Source organism: Anser anser (assembly GCF_964211835.1).
Source record: "Anser anser genome assembly, chromosome: 2".
Taxonomy (NCBI): domain Eukaryota; kingdom Metazoa; phylum Chordata; class Aves; order Anseriformes; family Anatidae; genus Anser; species Anser anser.
In genome coordinates, this window is record NC_139721.1 from 140,212,604 (window position 1) to 140,235,167 (window position 22,564).

At 36.9% G+C, this 22,564-nt stretch overlaps 1 protein-coding gene across 8 annotated transcripts in view; it reads left to right on the forward strand.

Moving 5' to 3' along the window:
• Positions 1-2,581: 2,581 nt before the first annotated feature.
• Positions 2,582-22,564, forward strand: part of ABCB1 (ATP binding cassette subfamily B member 1) — a 54,997-nt gene continuing 35,014 nt past the window's right edge. Inside the window, exons 1-5 of one of the 8 annotated variants that reach the window (XM_083826012.1) lie at positions 2,582-2,732; positions 17,239-17,381; positions 21,222-21,292; positions 21,640-21,672; positions 22,104-22,225. In XM_083826012.1, coding sequence (XP_083682138.1) covers positions 22,128-22,225 — 98 coding nt within the window. In that variant the 5' untranslated portion in view covers positions 2,582-2,732; positions 17,239-17,381; positions 21,222-21,292; positions 21,640-21,672; positions 22,104-22,127. Of the gene's footprint in view, positions 2,733-8,028; positions 8,234-17,238; positions 17,382-21,221; positions 21,293-21,639; positions 21,673-22,103; positions 22,226-22,564 lie in introns of those variants that run through there. The other 7 variants (XM_083826018.1, XM_083826011.1, XM_083826014.1 and 4 more) reach the window with 7 other exon arrangements.

Sequence of the window (22,564 nt, forward strand, 5' to 3'; positions counted from 1 at the left end):
GGAGAATTTCCTCCCTCTCCTTCATGTACCTTGGTGTCTGCAGAATTGTTTTACATTTTTTTTCTCACTCCCCTCACAGCTGCTATGCACTTATTAAAAAAAAAAAAAATCCTTAAATATGTTATCACAGACGAGCAACCAGCATTGCTCAGTGGCTTAGCTTTGGTCAGCAGTAGGTCCCTTCTGAACATATCTGGAATTGTCTCTTTCCAACATAAGGCAGCTGCTGGCCTCTTTTCATAGAGGAGAAGTGAGAAATGAGGCCGGCAGAAAGTGTCAAGCATGATGAGGGATGCTCTCCCATGTCCCTTGAAACATGTTTGTGGGGTTCCATCTCAAGTGCTTGTACACAAATGCATACAACATGGAATAGGGACAGGAGTGATTAGGAGTTGGCAGGATTGTACAGCCGTATCGCAGAAACAGGATGAAATGGTTTGCATGGCTGGAGGATTGGAATGGTTAGGTACACGCTTTAAATAAGGAAGGCTGAATAGGTGCTAAGATCTTTGCAGTTACAGCAATTAGGTTGCATGGAACTTAGCTGTGGTAAGGGGGAAAAGTTGGTTGACAGCTTATGAGTAAACATCAGAGGAGATACCAACGGTGATGTGAAGGTGGGTGTCTGCTGCAATCTGCCAGATTGAGGCAAACTAAGTGAAGCCTCATAATCACAGGCTGTGGTCGTTAGTGCGGGGTGAAATAGCACAGTGCATGGTTACTGGCTGGGTGCTGGCTAGGAGCTGTGCTGCAGCTCTGCAGGAAAGAACCCCGGGATCCTAGTGAGCGAGCTGAATGTAAGTCAGCAAGTGTGTCTTTGGTGAAGAAGGTTAAACATAGTGGGCTGGTAGTAACAGATGTATAGCAATTAGTCCCCTCTGTTCCCTATCACAGAGGGGATAAGGTTGGAAGGGAGCTGTGGAGGTTTGGTCCAACCCCCCTGCCCAAGCAGGACACCTAGAGTGGGTGAGTGGGTTACCCAAGGGAGGTATATAGCGGACTGCCTCCAAAATAGAGTCTAGTTGGGTTCCTCTGTGTAGGGAGGACATTGATATAATTGGGGCCACCAAGATGATTAAGCTGCTGAAGCACATGCTGTATGAAGAGAGTGTGAGAGCTTTTTTTATTTTTTTCTTAAGAAAATAGGCTAAGGGAAAACCTTACTGTCTTCAGCTACTTAATGGGAGGATAGAGGGAACAGTTAGGGGCTTCTGAGGTGTGCATAGCAAATGGTCAAGGGACAGTTGTCGTAAGCTGCAGCAAGGCAGCTGCTTATATTATTTTCCATACTAGGAAAAAATATTGACAGCTAAGACATTCAAACATTGGAACAGATTGATCAAAGAGGTGGTAGAATTTTGGCCTGAAGATACTCAAAACTCATCCAGACGATGAATTTGAATGCCCCTGTCTAATTTCTAAGTTCAAGCTGCTCTGAGCAGGAAAAATTATCTCCATCAGTCACTTCTAGCTGAAACCATTTTGTTTCACATCTGATAATTGTCATAGAGCTATTCCTATTTTTTTTAATAAAGAGTACTTCCAGCTCTAAATTTTCTGAATACAAAATGCATAACATGAATGCACCATATTAATGACAACACGACATCTGTGTGAAGTGATGTACAGAATTCAAGTGGTTGCCTCTAATGTTGTTGTTAGCCTTCAAACATTAGTAACATAACAACAGTTGTGTGTGAGCCCAGCGTATATGGCTTCTCCTAGAAGTCAGTCTCCATAAAGCATGGGCATGAGTACAGAGTGATTCTAAAAAGTATATTGAAAACAAGACAAACAAAAGCATTGGGAACTAACACCTTTTTTCATTTTAAACATGTGATGCTGGAATGCATTACTTATTACTAATTATTCACAAGCTGTGTTACTGAAGTGTCATTATATCAATACAGCAGCTCTGATATAGCAACAGTGAGGCATGTAAATTAGTTAACATCCATTTAGATTTACGAACGTCTTTATGAAAATTATTACATCTTAAAAAGGTTCAGAAGTGTTTCTCCAGATTTACTGGGTTTCAGTCAATAAAAAGATGCCTTATAAGTAGATCGTTTGCATAACTGAAATGGCAAAAGTTCTATTAAGGATATTTTTGATCAAAAAGGCGCTGATGTGTTCTCCACTCAAACTTGACACAATTAATTCACTGTAATTCTTTTCTGACAGTGTAAACACACTGAAAGATAAGTCAGACTTTATTTCATTCTCAGCGAGGCTGTGTCTTTAGCACGCTTTGCAAATTTAGAACTTCAGTTCTGGACAAATTAAATATTTACAAAGTTCAGTTCTGCTTGAACAAACGTGTTATAGAGCTGTTTACTGGGCTTGGCTGGGATGGAGTTAATTTTCTTCATAGCAGCCTGTAAGCTGTGTTTTGGATTTGTGACCAAAACAGTGTCGGTAACATATCAATGTTTTAGCTATCGCTGACTGTGTTTACTCAGCATCAAGGCCTTCCCCGGTTTCTCACGCTGCCCCCCAGCAAGTAGGCTGTGGGTGGGCAAAGAGGTGGGAGGGGACACGGCTCCACAGATGACCCGAATTGGCCAAAGGGATGTAGCACACTACGTGACGTCGTGCTCAGCAATAAAATCTCGGGGAGAGGTTGAAGGGGAGTCATTTGTGGTTATGGCGTATGTCTCCCAAGTAGCCGTTAGGTGATGAAGCCCGGCTTTCCTGGAAATGGCTGAGCGTCTGCCTGCTGATGGGAAGTGGTGAATAAATGCCTTATTTTGCTTTGCTTGCATGCACTGCCTTGCTTCACTTATTAAACTGTCTTTGCCTCAACTCTTTTTTTTTTTTTTTTTTTTTGCCTGTCCAATTCTCTTCCCCCATTCCACTGCAAAGTGTAGTGCACAAGCAGGATTTGTCTGCCTACTGGGGTTAATCTACAAGTTGTCACTGCTGTTATTTGCCGTAGGAGAAAATGAACTTGATAAGATACCAAATCAGACGTTTTCAGCTAAAAGAAGGAAAACAAACTGCTTGTAATGCAGTATATATTTTACTATTGTACTGAAACCTGCTAGGTACCATCTGTAATTCTAGTCACACTTTTGCGAATCACTATTTCCTACATGAATTCTCAGAATCAGTAAATTTGTCAGATTATTTGTAGATTGATCTTATTCTTCATCATTATTGCTTATTCTTATGTCTTGCAAGAAGTTTGTACAGGATCCTTTAAAAGAAAGGCTTGAAGGTGTCAGAAGATGGACTTCCACCTGCCTTCTTTTTCTGGCATCCTACTGATACTGACTTCTGTGGAATGGGTAGAAGGAATTGAGGAAACTGGAATACTATATGCCTCTATAGAGCATACTTGTGTGACAGTCATGGACAGAAGGAGAATAAAAACAAGACCTGAATTCTACCAAACAACACAATCAGTAGAATTGGCCAAGAAAAAACAATCACATCAGACACTGAAATATGAAGTGTGTTTCTGACTCAGGACCGGAAGGATGTAAATTTAAATCTATGAGTTTTAAAACTTGCCGCAATTTAGTTTTAGGTTGCTTGCCTGAAATGAATAGGACTGCGGTATTTGAAGGCATCACGGCTTAAATACTGGAAGACAGCTTTTGAAAGCTACACTTACAGATTGTAAATGTGATCACTACTTTATGTCAGGGCACATAAAATAAAGTTTAATCATTGTTCGCTTCTCGTGATTATTCTTTGTGCACATTCTGAAGTTATTATAAGGTATTGCACTTTTCCTTCGTGTCTTTAATATTTACATTGCCACTTGGTGGCCTCATTTGATAAGGCAATAAACTATAAAAATTAAAGTTAAGATTTTTTTTTTCCCCCACCGGTGTGCAGTTCAAATCTTAATATTCTCCCTGTACATCCAGGAACACTATATGCCTTGTTGCAACTGAATGTGTGTATGCTGTATTGAATGCTGTGCTTCTCGAAGGCCTGAAACACTGATGTTGAAGTTAGCAGACCTGAGAGCTCTTCAGTAAGGACAGAACTGAAGTGGATAACTCTTTTCTCCCCTTTCTTCCTTGCTGATCTCTGATGTCTTTATATTCCTTACTCCTTTGCCCCTCCAAACAAGCAGAGGATCTCATCTACTACCAATATAGTTTAAGTTATTTTTAGGATTAGAATTTATTCTGTCTTATTTTCCTGATTTTATTACTTGCGAATGTTTTTGTGTATCTCCCTTGTGAAGCTGTATCTCCAGTCTCTGTCCCTTTGGTTAATGTTCTTGTCAACAATGGGATGGGAACTCAGTTCTCAATGCCTGTAACAAAAAGAAAATCAGTTAAACAAGATAATGATTAACACTTAAAATAACACCTGATTCTTGTACCTCTACTTGACTATCTTCTAAAAATGTCGTGGCACAGTCAGGGTTTCTGTGTCCTTTTGTGATCTTGGTGGCTGTTGATTCTCTAAAATAACATGACTTTTTCCTGCCTGGTGCCTATTCATTATTGTGTCTTTTTTTTTTTTTTTTTTTAACTTCCTGCACTATTTGCTGTGATTCTCTGATGTTTTTGTTATAATGTTTTCAAGTTAATCCCAAGTTGGTAGTGTTCTGTGTGTTACAATTCTGGCTGAACCCTGGTTGGTGTGTGATACAGGTAAGCATTACAAATGCTTAAATTAGATAGATGAGAAATGTTGCACACTTATTTTTCTACATGGAGCTCAGTTTTCTGGTTATTTCTATTAAAATGCAGAAAAACAAACAAGCAAACAAAAACAGCAGGTATCCATATATATCCGTTATCATAGATCCTAGAATTATTGCTAATTGGTTCCACATACAAGTAGTGATTGCTATTGCAGGAGTAATATTCTGTTTTTATTTGGGGGGAGTTGGGCTGCCTTCAGACCGCATTCCAGTAGGATAGGCCTTAATGTCTACAACCCCATTTCTTACAGTACCTTTCCAAATTTGTTAATACGCTCTCACTAATGCTACTTAGCTTCTAATGAACTGACTGAAGTATCATTTCAGGCAATAGCTATACTGCCTTACAATCATCTCTGTGTCTCCTGTATAGTCTCTTCATCTTTGCTTCTAAAATTGCAGTTCAATCCCATTTCAGTGGTTGAAACTTAGGCCATCCTACAAACTGTTTTTCCCATAACTTGTGTTGGTGATTACTACTCACAGAATCTACTGTGCTATTAGTAGTTTCTGTAACTGGTGGTTGAGTCCAAGTATAAGCTGAAAACAATGCTAATGCCACTTTCACTTTCAAATTCCAGTACTTTTCCTTCTATAAAGCTAATATTTTTGCTAATGCTATCCGCATTTAGATTTCCATCTGGCACTAGTAACTCTTAGGTAGATAACTTTCAAAGATTATATATATATGACTTCATGTTTTTTGAATGTTGCATATAATATACCCCAATTCTGATAACATACTAGTCAAAGTTTTTACATCAAAGGAGACTAAAATTCGAGTCTCAGCTTCTACTCCCTCTAAAATGGTATCTGTCAACCCTCTTGGAATGTTGCACTCAAGTATATGGGATCAGTTTCTCGGTCAGTGCTACGAATGTGCCTTTAATAAATGGAGTATACCTATTTTGCCATGGAAAAGTCAAAGCAAATTCTTTGTTCACAGTAAGATGCACTCTATTAATTTTCTGCTACTGAACAATTGTGTATTCCCAAAACTGTGAATTTTCTTTCAAGTAGAAACTTTGGTTTAAAAATTAAAGCTTCATGAACAACAAAACTCTATGAATGATACTTTTGACTTGTTTGTTTGTTTGTTTCTTTGTTCCAGTTTCTGCTTTGCTTCTGACTTTCATAGTTGGTTCAACCGTCTCTGGTGCTTTCCATTCATATTTCATTTGGTGTGGTTGTTCAGGTTCCAACACAATTACAGCAGGTTATTTTGACTTCCAGCCAAGTAAGTTGAAACAAAATTTCCAAGTTAAATTTGTATCTTGCTTCATCCGCCCATAATACGATCTCTTAAAATCAGAGACATCTGTTAACATCATAAGATTATTTTTGACTTCACAGAGCACAGATTGCTGTGAAGCAATGCTGTTTAGCCTTCACACTTAACTCCCATAATTTTAAAGTAGTGGAGATGTGTATCCAAAGGTCTTATGGTCTCTGATTAAAAGAAGAAAAAAGAAAAAGAAAATGGAAAAAAGAAGAAAGAAAAAGGAAAAAAGAAAAGTTTCCATTGCCACTAGAGTTATGATCTATTATCAACAAAAAGCAGTGTTCTTGCTGTTCCCATGTAACATAAATATTCACATTTTTGAATCAAATAAAATAAATAATAAAATAAAAACATAAACTACACTCAGACATAGCCTAACAATTAATTTATGCTTCTTTTTCCACTGGTAATGACTTTGGTGAGACATCACATACACCTTACTGTTAAGTTTTAATAGCAGCATTTATAGTATAACATCATTCCTTTTCATTAACTCATTCACCTTTCCATAATTACATTAAAACTGGAACTGTATAGGTATTTTTCTGTTCTGGAGTTTTACATCATATGCTTAAGGTCCTGCTTTATTTATAATTGAAGCTGGTCCATCCCGTTTACTGTTTACGTTGTATAATGTTCTATAAATATGGAACATTCTTTTCCATCCTACTTGCCATTCTGCGGAGTAGTGGTTTGTACCTGTTTGTTTATCCATGCGTTGAGTGTTTCTTCCCAGTTGAGTTGCTATAACAACATTAACCTCTTTCCAATGTTTGCTTAGGGTCTGTATCCGTTCCTCACTTAAAACACTAGGCTGCCATTCAAATTTATTTTATTTTTTTCTCCCAAGCATACTTCTAAATCGCGTGAACTTGTGAGAAGTCGTTATGGCCCACAGGCCATTAAAATACCAAGGTGATGCAGTATCCCAAACTTTTCTGTATTTTGTCTCCATTTTGCCTAACGCTATTTTTATAGACCCATTGGTTCATTCAGCTCACCTTGAACTGGGAGTTCCCAGCAAATCTGGAACCTTTGTTTTATTCCCAGGCCTCCACATAATTCCTTCAGGATTTCCCCTGGAAAATATGTTCCTTGCTCCAAAGCAATTTATTAGTTTAATCCCATCTGGAAAATACAGTGTTAAATACCTGCACTGTGGTAGGCTTTGCTGTAGCTTTCTGTACTGGTGCTGTCTCAGTCCATTTTGTCAGTGGATCTAGTACTAGCAAACAATATTTAATACCATTTTGCATAGTAGGTGGGATTAAGCTGAGACTACCTGTGGTCTAGCATAGTCTATTTGTATTTTAGCATGCAGTTCTTGAATTCTCGACTATTTTACTGATATTTTTCTTTTTCCTCCAAGTGGGGTATTCACCATCACAAAAGCTAAGCAATTGTGCGCCCATCTCTTTTAACTTTAAGCCAACCAGCCATCTTCTGCCTTTCCCTTTTGCATTTGAGCTGCCCCTAGATGATTTTGTTCATGCCCCTATTGAAATAAATCTGCTTGAAGTGTATATAATGTTCTCCATCTGCAAGTGTTTGTTATCTGGCCACACCACACTGGTCATTTGTAGAAGGTATGGCCCCCTTCTATGCTTCACCCATCTCCTAGCTTCTTTAGTGGTCACCCCTCATTTCCCCCATTTGCATCTTGTAAAGTGGCTATGCCTTTAATAACTTACTTTGTACTATTTTCTTTGTTTTGTTTTCAAAGTGGTTGTTTCTTCAAAGTTTATATCTATTGGGATGACCACAATCTTAGCAATGGCATCTGCTTTACTACATAAACCAACTCCTCTACTTCTGTATTTTTCCTTTTGGTATGCTTTTACATGAGTTCCATATTTTTCTTCCTCTCTTGTTTTGTTTTGTTTTCATTTCTGTTTTTGTTTTTGTTTTAGAACTGTGGTCAGGCTGTGATTTAATCTGGTAGGCTCCCAGATTAAAATCCTGTGTTTGTAGGTCATTTTTGTTCTAAATTGGTAGCCAAATAGTTAAAGCTGGATATACCCAGTCTGCAACTACGTACAAAGCTATGTCATTTCCTTTAGATTTCTCTTTTAACATTGTTAGCAGAGCTCATTAGCTCTGCTGCTTCTGTAGAGCTACTCTGCAGAAGGAAGCCAACTCCTCTATATTTTATGAGTTGCCGCATATCTTATAAAGGATTTTCCAAGTTTCCAGTAAAAACTGGACCCATCCGTGAACCATGCTGAATATTCTGTGGCACAAAGTCAGCAACGGAGCTTTTATCTGATAACACTTGACAGGTAAGAGGTAAAGGGCACTTTACACTCTTTTCCACTGGTTAACAGACCATATAGGGTTGGTGCTAAAACCTTGTTGTCTTCTACAGAAAGTTCTTAGTTTATGAAAGCCAGTGTCTATCTAGCTAACCTCGGGTTTGATACATGTCTGGTTTGTACTTTTCCAGTGATTATGTACTTTAGCAGAGCACCTGTGATAGGTACTACTGCAAAACAGCACCTAGAGATATGTTCCATAAGCTCATATGCCTAAGCCAGTGCTAAACTTGTCTTTTCATATGGAGTAAATTTCTCCCCCACTGATCTTAAGACTCTCAAAACAAAGGCTGTATCTTGCTTCTTATTGTTTTGTGTTCTTGAAATAGTGGGGTCCTGAGATCTAGGTCAGTAGCTGTTAGCTGAATATGAAACGGCTTACAATAATGCATGTAGCCCACAGCCAGGCTTTGAACTGATGTGGTTTTGCTCTGCTGTTCTTCCTTCTGTTCTTGTTCGTGATGTTTCTTCACTAGTTTGATTAGTGGCTTACTGATTTCTGCAAATGTAAGGATGTTCTCATGAGAACTTAACCAATTGTGAAACTGAATCTACTACACTTATTCCTGTGGGGGTGGGGACTCTCACAATCAGTTCTACCCTTTGATGATCCCACTGTTGCCCTCCTTTCCCGATCTAATATTATTCCTGAATATTTCACTTCAGATTGTACCGAGTTTTGTGAGTTTCTGATGATTAGTTTTAAAGCCTGGGTTTTGAATAATGCTGACTACCTCTTCAGTAGTTTCCTCTACTTTCACTTCAGTTTTTCCATGTACCAACATATCCATCTATGATACGGTTTAACACACTTTAACGATAATTTCATCCACATTCGATGTATTGATCTGAAAGTCTTGCAGTACTTGAATAAAACACTGTTGCTTTCCCTTCCAGGTACATGCTTGTTTTTACCGGCTTTGATCAGCTAGTGGAATTGCAAAGAAAGCATTGGCCAAGTCAGTAACAAAATGTCACTGAGATATTCTGCTTAGTGCTACAAGAATTTCAGATGTCTTACCACCACAAGCAACCTGAGAGATGGCTACCTTATTTAAGTGTTAAAAATCCACCATTAGGCTTTTTTTTTCCTTTTTTTTTTTTTTTCCCCTCTGCTTTTAACACTGGGCAAAATGGAGAGTTAAAAATTTAGGTCTTTGCATTAGCACCTTGGTTTCCAGTAAGCTGTAGATGGTGGGCTGGAGTCCTTCCTCTGTTCCTTGTGGGTGTTGATATTTTTTTCATTGTGAAGAAGGATCTGGACCTTCAGTTAATACACAACTTCTATTTTTCCACATTTTAATTTACAGACATACAAAACTTGAGGAAATTCTGTTACCCAAATATCTACTGTTTTTACTTCCTCCGGATTCTTAATAACAAAGCATCAGTGACTTGCAGGAATCACTCCACCCTTACCTCCCACTGGTCAGCACCAATTCTAGAAACATCCGTAGCAAAATCTGTAGCTAACGCATTTTGTTTCAGCGAGGCAGTGCCAATAATTCCCTGCTGCTTACAGGAGGGATACTCCCATTCCTATCCTCAGAAAGAACTCTTGTACTCCTGAACTTGGCAGCTATTTCACTGCAGGCAGAAATCTCAGTTACAGGTGCTTGAACATCCTTTAAAGCATATGAAACAACATTTATCATTTTCCCACTTCTCTGAGTTGAAGCTGGAACTAATTTTCTTATGAGAACGTTTATTGACACTACAGTGTCAATGAACATCATAGCAATAGTGGTAGTTAGGGTTCTTTCCATGACCATCCAGCACTAATGTTGTAATTGGCTGTTCCCATTGGCAATATTGCAATATTTTCAGGGCATGGGTTGACAGCAGACTGTCCCTAGTCTTTGTTGCTGAGAGGGGGAGATGATGCAAAGAGAGGCATTCGTCATGTCCTGTAGTTTTGTTCTTCCTCCTCATCTTTCTTCTTTAGTTTGGCAAAGCAAACCAGCAAAGAATTTATGGATTCTATCCTGTTGTCTCATATCTTTGCCTCTTTTTCTCCAATTTTACCTTGTTGCTCTCCTGCAGTCCCATTGGTGCTCCATAAAGGAAGTTTTTATTTTGTTCCGTTTTGCAGTTGCTCTTATGCACCTTTTTGCACAAAGAGAGCTAATCCTATAATAGCGTCTGGTTTTGCTTTTCTGTTTCATTTGATCTTTACTTTTAAATGGAGGCTCTGTTTTCCTAGTACTGTATTTCTGAAAATTACAGTATGTACAAACCTGTTTCAGGTCCACAGAACTGAGCTTTCCTTGCATTCCTTCTCTCCATTGCCTTGCCCATTTGCCCATTGCCCATTGCTGAATTTGCAGCTCCTTCCATTATAGGCTGATGGAATCATTAAGGTTGGAAAAGACCTCCAAGATCATCTGGTCCAATCATCCTCCTATCACCATTATTACCCACTAAACCATGTCCCTAAGTACCATCAATTCACAGGTCCCAGCATTATTCTTGCGGGCTTAACCTTTGTATGACTGCTACTTTAAAGGTACTGTGATTCTGTTATCTCCAAAGATACTTGGGTAGACGTCCATATGCCAATTCTAACAATTTTTCCAGGATGCATATGACTTTACAATGTCCTAGTGTCATTCAAGGTGGAATAGTATACTAGCCAAATCTCCTTTCAGTGCTCAGATAATTGTTCAGAGACATTCACCTACTGCATTTCATGCAGGAGGTTCTTCCTGCCATGTAGCGGATGATCACACTCCACTCTGATGCAGCGCTTTTTAGGGGTGTGCAGTATTTACTAGTTAAGGCCGGCTAATCCTCAAGTTCCACAAGCCACATTACGCAAGTTTCTGAATTCAGTGTCCTCGGGGTTTAAACAATTACTCTTGTTTGTGCTGCAGTCAGGTAAATTGTTATTGTTATCCTATCCCAAGTTTTAGGTGCAACACAACCAAGCAGGATTAGACAGTGTGGGAGTCTATTTTTACTACTGGTTTTGTTGCAATTATGCAACTGGTTCACAGAAACCTATTTTGCTTTCAGAGTAACATGAATTTTCAGGAGGAAAGTTGGGGACTGAGTTTTCAATATATTCTTGTTTTTAATGCCGGATAGAGAAATGTTAGCATATTCATTCTGTATATTGTTCTGAATAATGGACAACTGTGTCCTGGCTGACTGTTATTGAAGTAAAAGGGCTCTCGGGGTGTTCAGAAATCCATCTGTACAGAATACCTTTCTGGACCTGCCTTCAAGTTAGTGAAGGGTTCACTGCAAAACTGTAAGGCAAACCTAGCTATCAGGAACTGCAAGGACCTACTCTTAAAAGCCATTAGGCTAGTATTATACACCCAGATCTAAAGAGAGACAAAAGTCTGACTACCTTTATCATCATCCAGATCAAAGTTGATTCACAAGAGAGGGTTTTTATAATATTACTTATTTATAATATCTGTTATTTTTTTATATTTATTATTTTTAAAAATAATTATAATATTTTTATAATATTTTATAATATTACTTGTTGTTATTTCTACTCATATTTTGCTGGCACTGAAGATATATATACACATTTATTTTTTCTATTGTTCACCACTTTTTAGATATATGTATTCATAAATTATAAAATACATGTATTCATATACATATATATGAAGAAGAAAGACAATTTTCCTCAGTGAAGAGTCTCATTGTTGCTTTCCTCTATCTCTTATCATTGTTTAACACATCTGTGACTCATATTTTATGGCATGACAATCAAGTCCCTTATCTCTATCCATGTGATCCACTGGGAGGAGATCACCTTACTTTGTTTACCATTGGCTGAATGAAACACTACTGTTAGTATCATGCTTGAACAAACATGTTTTGATCACTGCCATAGTTGTGGCCCATTAAAGAAGACGGGATAACTTTGACCCATTCTCAGGGTTAAAATGTTTATGGGGAACATCTTACTATGAAATCTTGGAATAGTCATCATTCTGCTTTCCTATCTTAAAGCTCCTGTGAACCAGAGGAAATTGACTGAGTGGGTACCAGGGGTCAGTGAAACAAGATGAACTCTGTAACACATTAAGTGTACTTGCCTAGTCTAACCTCCAGTGTATGAAAAGACCATTCAGGCAGTCATGATGCTATAGGTTTATTTTCATTTTTAGGCCCTATGGAAGTTTGTACGTGTACTTTCCCAGAGAGACCTACTACTCTTAAACAGTTCACTCTACCTGAAATATGAAAATAGGTGGTAATTCTGTCCTGTAAAGTGAGCCACCACAACAGTATTCAGAAAGAGTGTTAGTCACGCGTGTATTTACACCAAGATGAAGTACCACGGTAACCATTTCAAAATAATTTTTTTGCTTGTAAACATGATTTCACACACACGTTAGACTTGGACTATTAAGTTGGTGTGTCAGAAATTCTTCCTGGTCCTGTCACAAACAATAATAGGCAGATTTGCTAATGTGTTGGCAAGATGTTTCATAAATGACCCAGGCAGATGTGTTCTCTTCCACTGTGCACATAGCACCGTGGAAGCAGTGGTGGTTATAGGACCAGGCCCTGTTGTAGTCACACCTGCTTTTATCTACCAGCGCATTGGACTTCTTCATGAACTGCTCACCAGCTGTGAGTGATGCCTGCAGAAATCATCTGTCATCTTCTGGAGCTGGAATAACCTAGCAATATAACTATTCCTGGGCACCATGCAGAATGCTGTAATGTCTACTGCAAATGTCATGTGACATGGAATCACTACGATTATTTTCTCTAGGGGTTAGACAAAAGGTTTTGTTTGCATGCCACTGAATGCCAAGATACTTACCAAAGGTAAAGTGGTTTAAAACATTCACTTCCTAAATTCTTTAAGGTTAATACAGTTCTGTTTCATAGTATTGACTATACAAGGTCCCTCAGAGGGTGCTCCCTTTGAGGAATCCGCACAGCATTCAGTAATACCTTGCCCACAGGTGGAACCCATGAATCCTGAGGATCATGGGCCTTAAGATGCCTGATTTCTACTGGAACAGCGTTCCTAGTGTGCCAGGCACAGACAGACTGAAGGCGAGGAATAGAGGCCTCCTCTTACCATAGCTGACATCTCAGTTTGGCAAAGGTCCTCAAATGGGCTGAGAGTTGCTGCCCGAAGCATTGTTGGGTACTGAACAAATAATTTGCTTTCCATGAATGGTGATATAGAAAGCAGGGCTGCTCTGAACACCTTTTTAAGTCAGGAATAGCCGTTAATCATTCCTTATTTGTGGCTGGCTATAAAAGGAAATCAAGGAATTACTTCTAATGTCATGACCTTCACCCAGTGTCATATGTCACCGTGTGCAAGCAGAATGTAAACTGGGCAGAGAGCGGGTGACTCAGGGTTGAGTCCGAGAGCAGGAAGTGTACAGAGCAAAGGGTGAGGTAATGGGACACGAGCAGGGACGGCTGCATTCCTTCGAGTGCCTCCGATGGTGCCAAAACACCATCCTAAGCCTCGTGGCTCGAGGATTCCTGTGAACACCGACCGTTTGTGGAGCCATCCCCCAGTCCTTCTGGCTCTGCCCTGTGGTCTCCATCTCCCATTCTGTCTAGGAAGTAGACCAGAAATCATCTTGTGATTTCACAGTTCTCACAGGGAAGGGGATAAAGCCCTGGGGAAGACCCCCAAGACTTACTGATTAGTTAAATACTTCATATCTGTTCTTTACTTTGAATTGTTTCTTTCTGCTGTTTACTGGGCTGTGTCGTCTCCCTTTGCCACTATTTCTCTGTGAGTTTGGCCATACTTATATCTTTTGTTAATTTTATTGAACATGTTGTGGTTTAATATGATAAGTTGCTTTTATACAAAATATAAAAAAAAATATTACTTATTTCATTACTTTGAGATAAGTGATAAATGGTTAAGAAAAAAAAAGTAATGATTTGTAAGGCAGAAGTCTAATAAAGTTTCAATGAGAAATGCATGGGAAATGGGTGGCTTTTGATATGGATAATATTTAGAAGTAGAGCAATAAACCATATTGGAATCAGAATGCCTTGTACTGACTGAATTTGCAATGGGGCAGGTTGTCAGAACAACTGGAGTGAATTTCAACTGGAAAAAAAAAAAAACAAAAAACAGAAAAACACATGAAAATGGTATTTTTAATAGGTAAGAAAACAGTTTAGGAAATGTTTAAGTAAAATAATAATGTTAATGTCATATAGGTATTAATGAAATTACATTAACCACTATATGTAGTACCCTAAGGTGGCTGCTTAATAAACACCTGAGGTAGTTGCTGTGAAGACAAGACAGAGTTAAGAAATGATTTTTAGGAGTTTTTCTAGGACTGCCATTCATTTTATTTTTTAACTAGGAGAGGGTGAATTAATATTTACTGTCTTGGGGAGACAACTTTTCTGTCATCTAAAACATATGAAACATATAGCATAAACCAGATCAGCTATCAAAAACTGACATCTAGATGCTATGCAGCTGCCCTGTCCGTGTGATGTTTGGCCAATAATGAGGAAACCTGAATAGTGCTCACAAATGACTTGAAGAACTGTGGCTTACAAAAGAGATGATCTTTCTGTAGTATGGGAATAGATTTATCATAATTCAAGCAGAGTAGAAACCAGAGTAAGTTATGAGTCTTGGGCATTTTTGTGTCTCTGTGAAGAAAACATTTTTCAGCATCAAAGATGAGCCATTCTCCATGAAATATGTTTCCTTATGCATAAGAAATATTATCTATTATATAATATTGTATAGGAAATAGAAGCAGAAAATTAAAAAGATACCTGGTAAACAACCAGTCTGCAGGGAGTCTAGCAGTTGTAGTGAGTAAAATTAGATAAATATATCTTCTTTAGGATCAATGTCAATATGCTTGCTTCTTCCTGACCCCCTTTTTCAATTCTCTCTGCCACCAGCATCAGCCGTTGATGACTCCTGTACTAAAGATGGCTTAAAGCTGCAAGCAAACCAGGAGCTTATGCCTGAGAGGAGGAAAAATAAGGAGTTCTAATTAGCTATCTGATAGGACTTTAGGAAATGAATTCATGGCAATTAAGATTAATGAACCCTTATGGAATGAGAAAAATGGGAAGCTGAGATAAGATGCAGATAAATTAACTGGACAGTGAAGCATCTAGTTTGGGTCAATAGAATGACTACGGATAATTGCCTCCTCAGTAATTGTAGCCAGAATGTATCTGGTCACAATATACAGAAATCTTATATTATATAAGAAATACATTATATTCTTATATATTATCTATATAAGAAATAAATTATATTCTTATATATTATATACATTATATTCTTCTTATATCATATACAGAAATATTATATACTTAAATATGATGAAGATCTGATGAGTTAATTCATCAGTGTTAATAATTTAGCACCATTATGGTTAATAATTTAGCACTATTTACTGCAAAGTGATCACATGCAGACACATCTTGATATCATAATTGGCATCTTCCCGAAGAATCTACCCGAATCATTGTCAGGGTTGTGTGACTGTCATGGCATGCAAAGGGTAAAGAACTGTGGCACTTGGCAGTATGACTCTGGAAGCAGTAGTAGTTGGTAACAGGAAGCATTAACCCTAGTGTCTATGGGTACGGCTTTTTAGAAGATTTGGAGATTGTGAACCAGTGTGTATCTGGTATAACTGAATGCAATTGCCTATAGGACCACATTTTTCTTACAGTATAAGTTCATTTGCTTCACTGTATGCAGTAGAAAGGGACAAGGCAATCTGAGTCTGATCAAAGACTGATATGCAGAACATGGTCGTAGTGCCTTAATTCATCCCTCATGAGACTAACTGAATGAAGCAATTATTTTTAGTCATTTCAGTACAGTAACAAAATTCAATGTGCAAGATTAAGTAAAATAAGAAACTGCTTTGTAGCACAAAGTCAAGTTAGTTATAGAAATTAAAAATATTTCCCTGTATTTGAAATAAAGATTTTTCTGTTTACAACTTTTACTCCTGGAGAAATGAAGAAAGAAACTGTGATGAAAGTTCGTAGGAGGGGAATATCTGTGAAAAACAGCAACAGCAACAACAAAAACACACCTTTCTGATGTGAATACAAGCCTGAGCCATTGCTCCTAATGCAAAGAAAGCCTCCTCATAATTTTGATAGGTGTTTAATGAAAACTTGCAAGAAATAAGGAAGTCTCCCAATTGGGGCACCTTTCCTCAAAAAAAATCTATGAAAGAGTTTGAGTCCAGAGGACAGCGATGTCAAAAAGCAATAAAAAAAACTATCAAGAAATATAGGGAGAGGATATATCAAGAGATATAGGAAGAGTTATAGGAAATGGATGTTTGTTTGTTTGCTGTCTAGAGTGGACAGACAACACTTATGAAAGCAGTATTAACATTTTAAAGGTACTATGAAGCAGAATGGACTAAATTGTTCTTCATATTTGCTGTGGTTAGGAGAAGGGTAACAAGTCTAACATATATCAATAGAAATTTAGGTTAGACATCACAAAAACTTTCTAACTCTTCAGATGTTAGATGTTTTTGAAAAGTGTTCATGTTTGTTTTTAGAAACTACCAATAGAGTGACAGAATCGAAGTGTCTGTCAAGAATGACAGTTGGAATAGTTGATCTGACCTGGAGGAAGGAGGATGGAAAGGAAGGTATCCTGAGGTCTCTTTTGCTCCTCATTTTTGTGAGGTGCATGATGAACTGTAATTATAGAACAGACGAGTAAATAAAACCTTGGAATTCTGTGCTCACAGGGAGAAGCCAAACAACAGGGTTAGCTGTTATGTTATTCTCATAATTTCCTGTGCAAATCCAAACATTTCACAAATTGTATGGAATAGAATGCAATATTCATTAAATGCAATTTTAGGTAGTATTGTAGAAGGGAGTAAGTCAATATGAATAGCTGTGGGTTCTGTATAGGACATAATATTAGTACTATTATATATTTTATATGTAATGACTTGATTTTGTAACCTCCTGTTTCTCTTCCACAGGTGTTCAGCTATCTGTGATCCAAGGCACAGCTGCATAACCATCTCTCAGACGTCTGAGGAAACTGCAAATTCTGAGATAGAGCTGCAAAAAAAATAACAGAGGGGAATTCTTCAAGAAAAGAAAGACAAAATCACAGATAAAGGTAAGGTTGTTGAGATGGAGATAGGCAGCAATTCAAGGATTCAAGAGGGAAAACATCATCACAAAAAGGAATAAAATCTGAAGGAGAAAGCTTCAGGATCTGTTCTGGGGCAGCGGGAACTAGCCCTACCCCATCTCACCAACCACTTCTTGGCCAGCAAAGACTTTTTCTGTTTCTTATTCATGACATTGATCATACTAACACTTGGTTTAGTAGTTCATTAATTTGAGTTGTCTTTTGTATGTAGTAACAAATCAATAACTGTTATACACTTTTACGTTGTGTGTATTCAGCCCTTTGTGCGTTGGAGAAGACATCCAATCAAAGTGGTTCAGTAAGGGAGAGATAAAAGTTCAGTTAAAGTCCTTGATTGATAGTACTGTTAGAATGTTACCTGGTGTATCATTGACGGGAAAAAATATGGAAAAAAAAAAAAGGGGGGGGGTGGTGTATCTGTAATAGTATCTATTTAATTCAACTTCATCAGGGAAAAAATGTTTTCCACCTGCACAAAAAGTACCTTTTATTATTGTTTTTCCATCATTTTTCATATAGCATATTAAAAACATTAACCTGTGAAGCAAAGTCCTAAACACTCTTAAATGCCTACATTAACGTTCTGTACTAGGTGTCATTTCTTTGAGTTATACATCTTGTTTTTCCATATTAAAGTCACTTGCTCTTCCAGATGTGCTGAGGGTGAAAAAATATCTCTTCTTGTGTTCTACAAAGACGTAACTTTTTAATCCTGCTTTAAATACTCTATGAAATCTTACTGAAACTTAGACTAACATAAATATAACTTTAATTAAATATATTTTTCTCATGTTACAAAACTAGGAAGACTCCCATTTTAAATGAGACTATATTGAAAACAATTATTATGAAAAATATTGTATCCTAACACATTAATGTATCATCAAGTCATATTTAATAACTTCAGTGATAAATAGGCACCAAGAAAGTTGTTTTCCATATGTAGGAAATCTCTCTCAAAGTTGCAGACTTATGTAAGTTTTATCTTGTTGATTAAATATAAGCCAAATAGAATTGAAGTTTTCAGAAACAAGACTGAGTTTGTAAAGCTGAAAACTGGCACATTACTAATAGGAAGTTCATGGCATTACTTTAGTTCATGGCAGTTTCTCTTATTAGATAAACCAGACAATAAAAGTGGAGCTTTGTAATAACATTAAAACATACTTTTCAGAGCATTTTAAACAAAACTAGAAGGTTGATTCTTACAGTAATTTAATGTGGCCTCATGGTTATTCCACGACAAATAAGATGTCAAGCTATTGCCATAGGAAGTGTCTTGTGGCTGAGTATGTGAAACAGTTCAGGGAGCATAAAATTGTCATTTCCCGACTGTGTGATAATTGTCTTCATACAGAACAAAGCTGGTTGATAGAACAGTGGCCAAGTTGGCAAAATTCCTCTACAGTTCCTGTACGAAGTAGTAGTCTTCTCCAGCACTGATTAACGGGAGAAAGGCTGTTAAAATGGAACACGAATTTCCTGAGTACCATAAATCAGAGCTTGTTGACAGTTTTTCTAACTTATTCCAGGGCTGAATATCCTAGAATCATTACAGAATTCCTGGGGCCCTCTCCAACATTTCACTTACCTGGAGCTTATTGGAAAATCCAACTCTCAATTTTTAAGGGAAATAAAAGAAAAAGTAATGTGTGTCCTTTCTCTGATTATAATGCATAAATGCTTTGAATTACTTCTTTCAGGTTACTTTCTTGTTTGCTATTTTTATTGAAAAACATTTAAAAAGTTAGTTTTTCTTGATATTGTTAAAAAGTCTTTGAAGGTGTTATGTCATCATGTCACAATGTTTTGACTCTCATGTCAAATTCAGATTAAAGTTTCTGTGTCTGTCATTTACTCCAATATCGTATGTTAATTGGTCATTCCATTTGCTGGCCATCATCAGATAAAAACAAAACAAACAACAATAACAAAAACACATGGTACCAATGTATGATCTGTGAGATGAGATTCTCTCAAAACAAGTTATTTTCTGGAAGCATAAGTAGTTGAAATTTCAGCAAAGAACAAGAGACCCCCCTATTTTCAAATATATAGTTTTTGCTGTTCCAGAAGAATATTGATGATCACTTTATTCATAAAATATTAGATATTTTAATATACAGAAGGGACTTAGATAAGTAAATTTAGGTAACTATATTCATGGAAATAGTCTGGAATAATTAATAGTGAATTACAATACAGAATGATCTGTATTCCCCAACTAACTGCAGTCCCAAAATTGTTGTAATCATGTAAAATACAACTTTAACACTTTTGTGAAGAACAGAGGCTCTACTTACAAGACTGGTAAATGGTCTGGGAAAACAGTGACTTAGAGAAAGATTTAAGGCTTATTATAGTTTATTGTTACAATATGATCTGTCATTGCAGTGGTGTGACCAAGAGAGATGATTCAAACCCTACAATTTTATTAAGCAGGAGAAGGGAATAAATTGTGCCTCATGCTTCACGGTTATGGCCTCCACAGAATATTTCAAAGGACCTGATGGTCATCTTTCAAAAACCCCAAAAGTTCTTATGCTCAAAATTCTAAAGAAAGATTTGTGAAAATAATCAGGGAGTTGTAAATCTATGTCAGGTAAATGGAAATTGGTTACTGCCTTATTAAAGAGAAGATTGAGTAAACCTTTGCAATATATATTTTTATTGATACGTATATTTTTATTGATATATGTATGTTTTTATATTTTTTTCTGAAGAAATCCCCAATCTGATAAGACTCTTTGTATTACAAAACATTATAAAAGTACTCAGTTTATTCAAAATTTTGAGGTTATGGTTATAAATGACTAAAAGTAACAAAAATTTTGTTAGCAGATTAAGTAAGTTTTGTTCAAGCAAATGATAAGAAATTCTTATAAATTTACTTGTTTTCTAGGACAGGAATTTTTATTTGACTTTTCATAAATTTCACACATGGATGAACATGTGTTGAACATGTCTATTTTGCTATATACAATGAAACAATAGTATTTAAGAAATGCAATTAATATATTTTAAAAGTTTAACATTTCTTTTAAATGTTTGTTATCATTTTCAGTGAAATAGTGAAGTAGTGCCTGCAGACACTGGTAAACACCTCACTGATAAACATTTCCCAGTACTATAAATGGTCCATTTCAAACAGTTTTGAATATGAACATGCATTAAAAAATCAGAAAGATATTACCTAAGTAAATTTCTGCTGACCATTGCTATTTCAAAACCATTTCTAAACTGAGTCTCTAACTCATCTTGCTGTTCTGCAATTAAACAAGAAAGGATGCACACTATCCTAACTCACTAACAAGACATATATATTGTCAAGAGTCTTAGATCACTTCAGGGGGTATCCTATCGACATGTAAAAATACCTGAAGGGAGAGAATGCAAAAAAGAGAGAGCCAGGCTGTTTTCAGGGATGCCCAGTGCCAGGACAGGAGTCAATGGACACGAACTGAAACACAGGAGGTTCTCTCTCAGCACCATGAAGTACTTCTTTACTGTGCAGGTGATTGAGGCACAGGTTGCCCAGTGGCTCTGGGGTCTCTGTCTCCAGAGATCTCCACAGCCACCTGGACATGGTCCTGGGCAACCTGTTCCAGGTGTCCCTGCTTGAGCAGTGGGTTGGACCAGATGACCTCCAGAGGTCCCTTCCCACCTCAACCACTCTGGGATTCTGTGACTATGGTAAACTCCTGATTTTCTTCCAGGATACATGGGTTGTTATCTTCTGGATTAGAATTAGAAGAAGTGGAAAGAAACAAAAGAGTATTTTGTATTACTTGGTTTCATTCTCAGTAGGTGCTCGAGAATGGATTTGTCCTTAATTGTTACTGTTACCTGGAGCATTCAGCACCCTCTTTGAAAAGGTAAGGAGGGATTCCAGGGAGGCTTAAAGGGGCATAATTAGGCAGAGAACTTTTCCTAGTGGAAAAAAAAAGTGACTATTCAGATCTATTTTCACAGACGAAAAGGAAACAACCATTTATTTAAACCTTTTATTTGTTAAATATTCCCTATAGAGAAGGGAAGCAGAGTCCAAAGTGCATACACTTTACACCCCAGAGTAGGTGAGGCAATGAGAGTCAGGAAAAAAAAAAAAAAAAAAAAAAAAAAAAGCTGTTCATCATCCCCGTTTTACATAAGAAGAGCAAAGTCCAATCATGTTGCATGTCCTAACCATATTAATACAGCTGATTTCTGAATAATCTTTCAGAGAACTAGAAGCAATCTGAGAACAACCTGCACAGTAAGTCAATGCTTTTATTTTTAAATCAGAGATATTTTATAAAATTCACAAATAACTAAAATTGGGAAAATTCTAAATAAGTGCATATTCTTCTAAATAAATATATATTTCCTCATTTATTTTTTGTATCTGTGCTGAATTACAGAAACTATCACACTTTTAGCATTCAAATCAAATCAAATGTAAGGCCAATGGCTATCAAACAGGTAGAAACACAAAATGTAGACGTTTGCAAGCAAACACAAAATGTTTGGGTTTGTTTCAACAAGTTTATACTTGCCCTTTGCTACAATTCACTTACAAAGAGTGACATTAATGACTTTATTGTTTTTAATAAGTATGTATATTTTTTTCTATCAAACAAGGGGTCTTTGAGATTACTGTCCTTGACTTAATAGTTGTATATTTCTCAGTCAAGTATTATTTTACAGAGAAGTATCCTAAATAAACTTAAAATGCATTCTGAAGATGAAAAGAAGCAGAAGAGTATTGAAGATGGAAATAGTCATGAGAACACTACATCCAGCCAGGGTCAAGAACAAGAAGACAAACAGTAAATATTCTTAGACATTGTAAACTTGTTCTTTATTGAAGCATATAAGATTACATTATCTTATTTTGTATTTTATTTAATTTCATATTTTAATTTACTTTATTTTAGTGGCCTAGTAGAAGAAAGCTTTTTATCGGCTTATGATTAGCATTCATTGGCACATTTATTTTGTGCAGAAGGATGAAGAAAGTTCTTTTTCTATTAAAGATTAAGTGTCCACAGGATTGATTACATTTTATTGAAAAGGAAATTCAGAATATGGTATAAATTATATCAGAATAGACATCTTGGATACAATGAGGTCATCGGCTAAAAATTACAGTAAAATTATTTGTATGG